At 46.9% G+C, this 12,025-nt stretch overlaps 1 protein-coding gene across 2 annotated transcripts in view; it reads right to left on the reverse strand.

The window, feature by feature from the left end:
* Positions 1 to 1,900: 1,900 nt before the first annotated feature.
* Positions 1,901 to 12,025, reverse strand: part of ULK4 (unc-51 like kinase 4) — a gene marked incomplete at its 5' end in the record, with an annotated part of 522,486 nt that continues 512,361 nt past the window's right edge. For both annotated transcript variants that reach the window (XM_079713313.1, XM_079713312.1), the window contains 2 exons: positions 1,901 to 1,989; positions 4,864 to 4,949. In XM_079713313.1, coding sequence (XP_079569439.1) covers positions 1,926 to 1,989; positions 4,864 to 4,949 — 150 coding nt within the window. In that variant the 3' untranslated portion in view covers positions 1,901 to 1,925. The remainder of the gene's footprint in view (positions 1,990 to 4,863; positions 4,950 to 12,025) is intronic.

Raw genomic sequence — 12,025 nt, forward strand, 5'->3', positions numbered from 1 at the left:
GGTGGGGCACTAGCCCTGCTTGGGACCATCTCCTCCTTGCCCCTTGCCTATTCAAATATGCCTTTCCTCAAAGAGGCAAGGCTGTGGGACTCAGGGCCAGGCATGGTCCACTTAACGTAGTTCTGGAATGTTCAAACTTTCCTCCTGTTTCACCTTAAGCAGCAAAGACTCCTCCCTGCTCAACTCAAAAGGGTAGAGAAAGAAGAATTCGATTGCTCTGAAATACCTTCTGGGGGACTCTAGGTCCAGAACTTACGGTGGTTCCCCTAAGAGCTGAATGAAAGGAGAGAGAACAGATTTCCTGGGAAAACAGGGAGAACTGTGCCTGTTCCCTGGACCAAAGAGGCAAAGCAACAGGAGCTGAGGGCCAGGCCTCCAGCTGCTTCATCAGCTTCCCCCACCCCAGGAACACAGGCAAATCCAGCCAGGCCAGGGCCACCTGGGCGCACAGCCTGGTGATGGGCACGTTGCCCAGCAGGACTTCCTGTGGGCAGTTAGGAGGCTATGAGAGCAAAGGACACTGCCTGCTCCTGGGTGGCGTTCCCCCTTACACCCCTGCTACTCAGCTCGACTCTGGACACCCACTGGCAGACACACAGGCTGCGGAGTCCAAGTCCCGAGTTCAACCCAGCAGTGGGGCCTTGGGCAAGTGGGCTGGCTCCTCTGAGCCTCAGTTTTCTCATCTATGAAATGGAGATAAGAAGGTCTGCTTGGCAGGTGGTGAGGTTTAAATAAGGTAAGTGACATCCATGCCTTTGATGGAGGGGCCACGGAACTGCTGTGTTCGTTACAAAGCCAAATGGAAGCTGGCACACTACCCAGATCACCGCGGCAAAGTGGGCCTGTTGGTGACAGTGTGCCCAGCTTCCTGTGATGCAGTAGGTGTGGGGCTGCCTGTGTGCCCCTGTGCCTCCCGCTTCTGCGTCCCCCTCCCATTCCCCCCGCACAGGGGCTGCTGCCTGGGACAGAAGCCCGTCTGGGCTCAGGCAGTGTGGGTCAAGGGGCAGATCCCCTCTAAGCAGCCCAGAGCACTGCAGCTACTGATCTAGTCGAGCCCTTTCATTCTGCAGGTGGGGAAACAGAGGACCCAGAGAGGAGGCCAAGGAACGTTCTCAACTTGCTCATCTGGTTCAAGCTGCCCAGGGTCAACCTCTCCCTCCCTCAGTACAACAGTCCCAGCCCCCTTCCGCAGTGTCCACCCAGTATTTTCACAGGCTTGACTCTTACACAGGGGGCACTAAGGGCATATGTGTGAGGAAGAAGCTGGAAAGGCTTCGAGGATAAGGGGGGTCACTGGTGGAAGTTGGGGGTGTGATTCTACCTTGATGCCATCATCCCATCTAGATGAGCAGATCTTCAAGGAAGCCAGCGTTCCTTGAGCGTTTTGCATTCCTTTAGGCAAAGTTTTAACCACCTGTTCCTGTTAGTGCAGTCTTGCCCAGTTCTCCCCAAGATTCTTGGGATCACTTCATCCCTGAAATGAAGAAAAGCCAAGCAGGTAAAAGTAGGAGGAAGACAAGAGACTATAACTTCCAAAGGCTTGCTCTGGAGCTGGAGCTGGGAGAGCATCCTGCCTAGTCCTGCCTGTTAACTCTTCTCCAGAGAAGAAAGATGCTTATAGGCACTGGCAGGCCTAGACTAGCACAGGCAGTGCAGGCTTTAGCAGAGGCCTACCTGGCCCACACAGAGGGAAAGAGCATTCTGAGAACAGCTAGCAAACCTGGGGTTCCCAGATGCATCCCACATGCACCGAGGAGGTCCATTCTGAGTGGGTTTTCTAGGGTCTGGAGTTAGATCATCTCAGCCAGAGGTTCCAGGTTCAGCTGACTTTATTAGATCCAAATAGAGCTGTAGGTGCCATGTGGTGAATGTGTGTAGCTGAGGGTGGGTGCCGCAGAGTGGGCTCGTGCCAAATGCCTTCTTGCCTAGTGTCCAGCAGCTTGGAGGATCTCCAGGGCCAAGGAAGCCACTGCACTGTTGGCCGACAAACTGAGAAAAACCAAAGTAGAGACATTTAGGCATCCCCAGGGTAAAATGCTCTGTCTTCCAAAGGAGCTGGCCTCTTTTGCACCCGAGTACCTGATGGACCAGCTGCTTCCCAGAGCTGCCCCTAGCATCATCTTGAGAAGCAGAAACAGCGTTCACAGGCTCCAGGGCCATGAGGTGAGGACCCCGAAGCCCACAGTCCCACAGGGGCTCAGCACTGGCCCTGCCACCCCTCGACGTCTGACCCCACTTTGGCCAGGTGCACCGATGCTGAGCTGTGAGGGCAAGTCAGGCGGACGGCAGCCAGAGCCTGCCGGCCCGAGGCCCGCAGTGAGGCTGCCCGGCGCCTGCCTGCAGCTGACTTGTGCCACCCAGCAAAGATCCCAGCTGCTGACACTCCCTGCTCCATGCTGCCCCTTCCTGGCCAATCAGCCAGGAGCTTCGGGTTTCTTATTCTCATAGGTGTGGATGTGCAATTAAGAGCTTCAAATGGAAACTTTGTTATTGGAGCAAATTGAGACACATTTAAACCTGTGCCTTAACAACTGTTACCAAAGAAAAGAATGGCGCATAGCAAGCAGTGTGCCTTGAAGTATAAAATTAGCTGATAGCACACCCTTCGCTACACAGAAATACAGCTGTTGCCAAATGCCAGGGGGCTGCATAAAAGAGGTGGGTCGCACGGGGACAGGACTGTGGTCGGAGATGGTGCCATGCATTCCTGCTCTGTGCATCAAAGGCCCCTTTGAGGGCTGAGGGAATGCACTTGAACTTGGCCTGCTCTCGGCTGAGACCAGGCTACTCTGGTGGAGCCGTGCTGCCCACTCCGCCTGCCAGAGCAGCCCTTGGGGGCCAGTGACTGGCAAGGAGGACACACCCGCCTGGCAGGGCCCCATCAGAACTGAGAACGCTGCCATCCAGTCACTCCTGGTCAACACGAGAAAACCTTTTTCTGGTGGGGCCATCCGAACAAAGCCCAAACAGGACAATTGCGGAGCAGCAGCTTGTCAACCAGTATGAGATATGCCTGGTGTAGACGTGTTAGTTGCTGGAGTGATACATGTGGGTACGGAAGAGGCCACCAGCCTCAGGGAGTCTCGTTTTCACGTGTTTGGTCCAAATTTGGGTCCAGCGCTCCCAAACTGGTACAGCATGAAGATGTGCCGGCCTCGGACACAGCTGGGGGGCGGGGGAGTCCCACAGAGGCAGGCCGTGGAGAGGAAAGGCTCTCAGAAGCTCCCCACTCAAGCCCATGCCTCCCGGTGGCTCTCCCACCCTCTGCCAGCACACATCTGCTCACAGGGGCCTCATCTCAGCTGTCTGCACAAGGCCAGGGTCCCCAGGTATGGTCATCACCTGCTCCTCACAAACCAGTCTAGTGGAAGGCCTGTGGCCCAACCTGGGGAGCCAGTGTCCGTGCCTTACACCACAGGGGCCACCGTGCTGCGCAGGGGACCCTCCCATCAAAGTCAGCCCGTCCTTCCCCTCAGCTCACAGTAACCACGGGTAAGAACTGACATCTTTGGCTTAAGCTACAGAGGAAAGGGGGTGGGGTAGGCCAGGAGGCGCTGTCCCCTCCCCACCCAATCCAGGATTAATACAACAAGGCTGGTTGGGGCTGAGCCTTCTCCGCAGACTCACCTTCCCAGCAATACCTCAACCGCATATTCTTCTCCAACTAATACAAAACTCCAAACACCAGGAAGCAGATTCCATAGAACCTTGTGGCTCTGAAAACAAACTACCAGGAATGCCATGCACCACCCCGCGTCCCGCACACCCAGCGAAGGCCAGGTACCCCTTAGCAGGTGGGGCCTCCTCCCCAGGGCAGGGAGAGCTGCTGCAGCTCAGGGGCCACCACATCCTCCGGCCGCCTCCCTCAGCTCTGAGGACAAGGCACTCACCGACTCATTTAATCAAGCCCCTGAACCACCCCCAGAACCCACCTGCCAGGCCCTGGCGCTGTCACATGCAGTGAGCCATTACACAGCACACCGGCTGCCTAAAGGGTGGATACCTGGGGGCAGTTCTCTCTTTATTCCCATGCCATTTTCTCTGGTCACGTGGCACTAACATTTTAAATGACTCGTCAGCCCTACCCACCGCCCCTGCCCCGAACCACCTCTCCAGGGAGTGCAGGGGTGTGTGCGGCAAGAACCCTCCCAGCGCCCTCACTACACCAGCATCGGCGTCACCGGGGGGCTGGCAGAGAGGCCGGTTCCTCCCTCCACAGGGTGCAGCATGTTCCGGGTGACAGGGCTGTCCTGGTCTCGGCACCTCACTTCCAGGATGCTCTAGACGTACTGACTGTGAAGCTGAGGACTGGGAGGCTGACCTAACCTCAGCTTCTAGTGTCTAACAGTCTGTTCTGGGGGTTCAAGTTTTCCCTCTGAAGGCAGCCGGGGCTGTAGCGTGGGCCTCCAGACCCTCTGCAAGGTGGTGGTAATGGTGCCTCTGGCCAGGCTGCTGCGGGGGGCATGTGTGCACAAACGGGTACTGCTTTCTTTTTCTCATGAGGTTCATCAGGCCTCCCACCTGGTCACAATCCGCTCCCGTCCCCACCTCTACTCCCTGTAGATGGGAATATGGCCTCCCGGCGCCGCAGGGCTGGGATGCTCTTCTTTTCTCCCTCCCGTTACCTCCCCCCGCCTCCATAGTGGGGACTCCCAGGGGGTGGGGGGGCAGAGTGGCCCATCCCACACTGGGAGGGAGGGATCTCAGTGGGCAGTATCAGGCAGGAAGGTGACGGTCCCTGGTGTGTAGGGGAAATGGGGGGCGGGGGAGGGAAGAAGAGCAGAGAAAAGGAACGCCAGGCTATTTGCTGAGCCCAGGTATGCTCTGTGCCGCTCCTCCCACAGCCCTCCTGGGCCTACTTACCCCCCAGCCGGGGCCAGCCACTCCAGAGCCTGCAGGAGGCTGCCCGAATTCTTGAGGCTCTCCAGGTGCTTCTCATTGGAGGTGATCTGCAAGGGAGGGAGAGGAAAGTGGTCGGCTGGCCCATCCCTGACCCATGACCCACTGGACGGGCACCCTGAGTCTCAGGCCACCAGTGCTATTGGGCCCTGAGCCCCAGTGCGCTGCTGAACACGGAGGCAACCCTCGGGGTGAGCAGGAAGGAGTCCGCTGCAGCTGGAGATGTGCCAGGGCAGGATGGGGTGCCTCCCGTCGGTCCCTCAGGAGGGTCTGTGTTCTGGAAGCCTGAACATTTCAGTTAAAGCAAATCATGGGTGAACAAACTTTCCAGCTGTCGGTTCCGGGACCCAGTGGGCCCATGCATCCCAAGCCCGACACAACCTCTTTCATATGGACAGAAGGATGATGCTGGGCTCCCGTGATCTCAGGAGCCTGGGAAAAGAAAGAGGCACTAGGCATCAAACCAGTCACACCCTCACCCACGTACCCTGGGAAGTGTGCCCCTGCCAACGGCCACCGTCCCGGGAGACACAGAGGAGGGAAACTTGGGCACCAGAGGCAGAATCATAAACTCTCAGGGCTGGAAGGGACTCGGATAGGTGCTGACCCAGCCCAGGCTCCTGGAGACCTCCTAATTCAGCCCTTCCATAAAATGAGTCCATGCCCTACGAGGCAGAGAAGACTTCAGGAATGAACCTTGATTCTGCTATTAGACTGTTTCTCTTAATTCCCCTTTCATGTCCTATTTTTATCTTTGATATTTAATAAATGTTTTCTAATAAACACTTGTATGGAACTTCACATTTCAGAAGGCTCTGCAGTTTCCTGTACATTTTCTCACTATCCCTTGCAGTAGCCTCACCTTGCAAGGTAAGCATGTAGTGTGTTTTATAGATGAGGTGACTGAAGCTTAGTGAGATTAAGGGACCACTACGGCAGTACACAGGGAGCTTGACCCTAACCCCACATGAGGCTGGAACCAGGCTGGCCTCGGTTGTCCCCCTCATTTTCTGTCTTTCCACTTGATCATAGCAACCAGGGCTGGATTATCATCTCTGTAGTTCTCAGGGAGAGGCTGAATATTTCTTAATCAATCACTCATGGTGATAAGAAGGTCACAGTGGTAGTCAGACCTTAATGTGGCCTCTGAATTGCACATGAATGAATTTGCACCTCCACTGAGACCCTATCCCACTTCCTGAGTGTGCCAGACCCCAGCTGCCAGCTCAACTGCATCAGGTGTAATTTCTGCGAAGATTTGCATCTTAAAAGAGCTGTGTGTAAAGTAAATTTGTTCTGAAATTACACCCCACTTGATGAGTTCAGAAGGCTGCTGTAGTTCAATTATGTCTGAAGCAAGCACAAACTTACCCTGAAAGGGTCTTCAGCGAGGATTCCCATCTAATTTTCTCAAAACTCTGCCTCATACAGCTCAGTTGAGCTACATCCAGACTCACTGCCCTGACCAGCCCTACCGTGGGATCGTGTGTAAGAGGCTGTGCTCCAAGTTGCAAAGAGATAACAAGACTACATTCACTCACGAGGCTAGTTGGAAGGTGCAAACAGAAGAATACGGTGAAAACTATGTGATCAAAGGGAGAGACGAGAATAGCACCATGTGCAGCTGACATAAATGCAAGCATAAACAAAGCCAAGAGAATTAATTGAAAACTATGTGATTTGGCCACTTACCTGAATCCTTACTAGCAACATCAACTGCTGTTCTATCAATATGAGTTAATTAGAAAATAAGAAATTTAAATAATATCAATCAGAGGTTCTAGTTCTGGGAAGGATAGAGAAAACACATGCCACCCTTTCCATATAAAATCTGAACAGAAGGCACAGCGCAGCTTTTTCAGAACACTGAAAAGTAAACAACACTGGCAGATTGGGAAAGGACACTGAAACCAAAGCGCCATCACCTCTTTCCCTCCAGTACAGACCACCTTGAACTCAACACACCCAAACCCCAGAAGTGGGGCACACGAGAGAGCCCCAGGAGAAGCCAGGCTTGAGGAATGGGAAAGGAAACTTCCAAAAGCTCAGAGAGAGTAGACGAACCCCCCTTTCCTTTTCCTCAGTTCTCTCTTGACCCAGGCCCCAGGCAATTCTGTGGTGGCAGTGGTGGCAGCAACAGGAGCCATCAGCCAAAACTCTTCTCTCTCTCTTTCTCTCTGTTCTCACAATATTTGGCCCCGACATGACAGCTGTGGAAGTTAAGCAGTTTGTGGCCAGACAGAAAATGGGAGACCCAGGGAGCCAGAAAGTACTGGGGAGATAACAGGGAAGAGCTCAAGAAAGCAACCCCGTAACATTATTTATGAACTTCTAGGCTCACCTTCAACCTGTGTTGGTTAAAATAAAAGGTTAAAAAAGATACACCATACAAACAGGAATCAACAGAAAGCTAGAGTGGCTGTATTAATATCAGGCAAAGAAGACTTTAGAACAAAGAAAATGATCAGGGATAAATAAAGACATAACATCTTGATAAAAGGGTCCTCTCACTAAGAAGATAAAACAATAACTGTGTATGCATCTAACAATAGAAATTTAAAATACATAAAGAAAAACTGATACAACTGAAAGGAAAAAAAGACAAATCCACAACTGTAGTTGGAGACTTCAAATAACTCTTATAGTAATAGATAGGAAGAGCCGACCAGAAATCAGCAAGGATATGGAAAAGTTGAACAACACCATCATCCAACTGGATCTCACTGATATTCATAGAGCATTAAGCCCATCAACAGCAGAATTTACATTTCCCCCCAAGAATCCAGGAACATTCACCAATGTATACAATATTTTGGGTAATAAAACAAATATTTACTAATTTAAGAGAACTGAAATCATATAAATTATATTCTCTGATCATAATGGAATTAAACTAGAAATAAATAACAAAGATAACAAAAATATCTCCAATCACTTGGAAATTAAACAACACACTCAAATAATCCAAGGATCAAAGAGGACATCCCAAGGAAAATTAGAAATTATTCTGAGCTGAATGAAAATGTCAATACAATATATCAAAGTTGTGGGGTGCAGCTAAAGTAGTGCTTAAAGAGAAATTTATAGTACAATACTTACATTAAAAAAGAAACATCTCAAATCCATAATCCAAGCTTTCGTATTAAGAAACTAGAAAAAGAGCAAAACAAACCCAGACCCAAAGAGGGCAGAGAAAACAGAGCAGAAATCAAGAGTAATGTGGTAAATGTAGGCCCCAATATATCAATATCTACATTCAATGTAAATTTACCAAGTACTACAAATAAAAGACTAACTAACATTTTTAGATTAGATATAACCAAAATAAAACACAACTACATGATGTTTACAAACATACCTTAAATATAAGGGCACAGAGTAACAAGTTTAAAGAATGAAAAAAGAGATGCCACACAAATTGTAACCAAAGGAAGTTGGTATAGCTAATATCAGACAAAGTAGACTTTAAGCCAATAATTATAACTAGGAATAAAGAGAGACATATTTATAAAAAGATCAACTGACCAGGAAGATATATCAAGTCTAAATTCTAAACATACCTAATAACAACCTCAAAATCTGTAAAACAAAAAAGGACAGAACCAAAGTGAGTTACACAAATCCATAATTATGGTGGGATATGTTTCAATCTCTCCCAGTAATATGCATACGAAAATCGGAAGGGATATGGACGTTTTATACAACAAGATTAACAAACCTGACCTAACTGACATATATAGAAAAATTCATCTAACAACTGCAGAATATATGTTGTTTTCAAATGTACATGGAAACTTTTCAACATATACCATATACTGGGTCATAAAGCAAGTTCTGACAAATTTCAAAGATATAAATCTAACAAAATATGTCAGGATCTATATGTTAAAAATTATAAAACGCTGATAAAATTTTTTAAAAACTAAATAAATGGATACAATGTGTTCATGAATTAGATGATTCAATAGAGTAAAGATATTAATTTTCCCAAAATATAGGTTTAACGCAGTTTCTATCAAAACCCCAGCAGGATTTTTTGCAGACCCACACAAACAGTATCAAAGTTTTGACAACCATGCAAAGGTAACTGAATGGGGGAACATTTTTGAACAAATGATGCTAGAACAAATGGACATCCATATGCAAAAACATGACCCTAGGAATATATCTTAATACCTCAAATAAAACATCATTCAAGGGAATTCCTGGGCGGTCCAGTGGTTAGGAGTCCACGCTCTCACTGCCGAGGGCCTTGGTTCGATCCCTGGTCTGGGAACTAAAATGCCATAAGCTGTGAAGCGTGGCCAAAAAAAAAAAATCATTCAAAATGGATCATGGATCTGAATGCAAAATGTGAAACTATACAACTTCTGGAAGAAAATATAGGAGAAAAGATATGAGACCTTGGGTTTGTTCATGAGTTTTTAGATACAACACAAAAGCACAATCTCTGAAAGAAAAAAATGGACAAATTGGACTTTATCAATGTTAAAAACTTTGCTCTTTATATATGTATGATGGAATATTACTCAGCCATAAAAAGAATGAAATTTTGCCATTTGCAGCATGGATGGACCTAGAGATTATCATACTAAGTGAAATAAGTCAGAGAAAGACAAATATATGATATCACTTACATGTGAAGTCTAAAAAATAGTAAAAATGAACTTATTTAAAAACAGAAACAGACTCACAGACATAGAAAACAAACTTATGGCTACCAAAGGGAAAGCGGGGAGGAATAAATTGGGAATTTGGGATTAACAGATACACACTACTATATATAAAATAGATAAACAATAAGGATTTACTGTATAGCACAGGGAACTATATTCAATATCATGCAATAAACTGTAATGGCAAATAATAAAAAAAATATATATATACATATATATGTATAACTGAATCACTTTGCTGTACATCTGAAACCAACATTATTGTAAATCAACTATACTTCAATTAAAAAAAAATAAAAAAATTTTAAAAGCCTTTGCTCTTCGTAGAAGATTGATAAGAGAATAAGACAAAGCACAGACTAGGAGAAAATATTTGCAAATCACATATCTGATAAAGGACTTTTCTCCAGAACATATAAAGAACTCTTAAAATTCAGCAAGAGAACAAATAACCCAATTTTTTAAATGGGCAGAAAATCTGAATAGACACTTCATCAAAGAAGGTATTATAGATGGCAAACAAGGACATGAAATGATACACAGTATCATTTGTCACTAGGGAAACACAAATTGAAACTACAATGTAATACCACTACATACCTATTAGAATGCTTAAAATTCATAAAACTGACAATAACAAATGCCAGCCAGGATGCACAGTAACAGAAACTCTCATTCATTGCTGTGGGAATGCAAAATGGTACAGCCATGGTAGAAGACAGTTTGGCAATTCCTTATAGAATTGAACGTAGTTTTACCATACGGCCCAGCAATTGTACTCTTAGGTATCTGCCCAAGAGAAATGAAAACTTATGTCCACACAAAAACCTGTGTGCAAAAGTCTGTAGTAGCTTTATTTAAAAATCACTAAAAAGAAAAAGGAACCGAGATGTCCTTCAACAGGGAAATGGAAAAACAGCTAGGAAAGCCTTCACGCCTTACTTGGTATATAGGTCTGACTGGATTTTTTTTTTTTTTTTTTTTTTTTTTTGCGGTACGCGGGCCTCTCACTGTTGTGGCCTCTCCCGTTGTGGAGCACAGGCTCCGGACGCGCAGGCTCAGAGGCCATGGCTCATGGGCCTAGCTGTTCCGCGGCATGTGGGATCTTCCCGGACCGGGGCACGAACCCGTGTCCCCTGCATCGGCAGGCGGACTCTCAACCACTGCGCCAACAGGGAAGCCCCGGACTGGATTTTTAAGGAGCTAACAGTAAAGATAAGTCTGGATAATTTTTGAAAAGATAAGACTTTTAATTTGCCTTGCTAAGTTATTTTGCCCTCTGACACCAATTTCCTATGATTAGTCAAGCTTGTAATAGGATTTTAAATGGCTTTGAAATAATCCTTTGGAACTAGTTACTCCTTTCTCCCAGAGTCTAGTCTCCTCTTTGGCCACCAAAGGTTATAAATTATGATGGGTACCAACCTTCTTTTAGAAACATCCCACTGTATTTATCAGACAGTGTGGCCTTTACCCTTCTATTTTCTCAGTACTTAAACTTTGTTAAACAGCAAATTGTGGGTCTGCTCAAAAGCCATCCCACCTCCTCCTCTTCTGAGCTACCTAAGTAGAGAACGTTCTGGGCACACTGAGACCCGTCCTTCATGAGGCAGGAGGGAAAGTGACACTTGTCCACTGACATACTGAATTCACAGCTGAGCAACTGTTGGAGAATTTCTCATGGCTCTGATGACAGTAGTCAAGAGTGAGCACTGCAGTGACTCTCTAAGAAAATAAATAATGCAAGAGGACACTAGCAAAGAGTGTCAACACAGTACCTTCCTCCTGTAGTTAATATTTTCATTAGAAGTCAGTTCCATTAGCCAAGACAAGGAAACAATTTTATTTTGCAATAATGTTTTATAGCAGAGGTTCCTGGACCTCTAAGAGTCCATGAGTAGATTTTATTATTTCAAAACATCAAATGGCAGGTGTCCATTTCCTGAAAACTAAGCCATGCCTGCCTCACATTTTTCCTGCTCCTAAGACATCTGACTGGTAGCTGGATGGCTAAAGTCAATCAAAATGGAAACATGAATTATACTAAATACATGCAGTTCACCTGGTAGACAGGCATCCATTCAAAACATTGGGATCTTTAAGGGAAACATGATAAAAAGGTTGGGGATTTGAGCTTAGAATTAAGATTAACTTGGAAAGACAATTCCTCCATCTCTGTTTAATTGAGGGGACATGAAAAAGCAGATGATGGACTTTGGGTAAATAGGCTACTTTATTCAACCTTCTGCTACAGTCCCTTGAACGTGGGTTGTGTCAATGAGCATTCAGGAATCACTGTGTAACCAAAACACTGAAAGGAGAGGCTGGTGTCCTGCAGAATCATCCCTCACGTTCCCACCAGGCTCACAAATTGTAAGGTAGTGGCTTTTTTTTTTTTTTTTTTTAACACACCCACCGTCCAGGACAGAGTTTGGGTTGGCTCCTTTCCG

This window comes from Hyperoodon ampullatus (assembly GCF_949752795.1).
Source record: "Hyperoodon ampullatus genome assembly, chromosome: 10".
Classification (NCBI taxonomy): Eukaryota; Metazoa; Chordata; class Mammalia; order Artiodactyla; family Ziphiidae; genus Hyperoodon; species Hyperoodon ampullatus.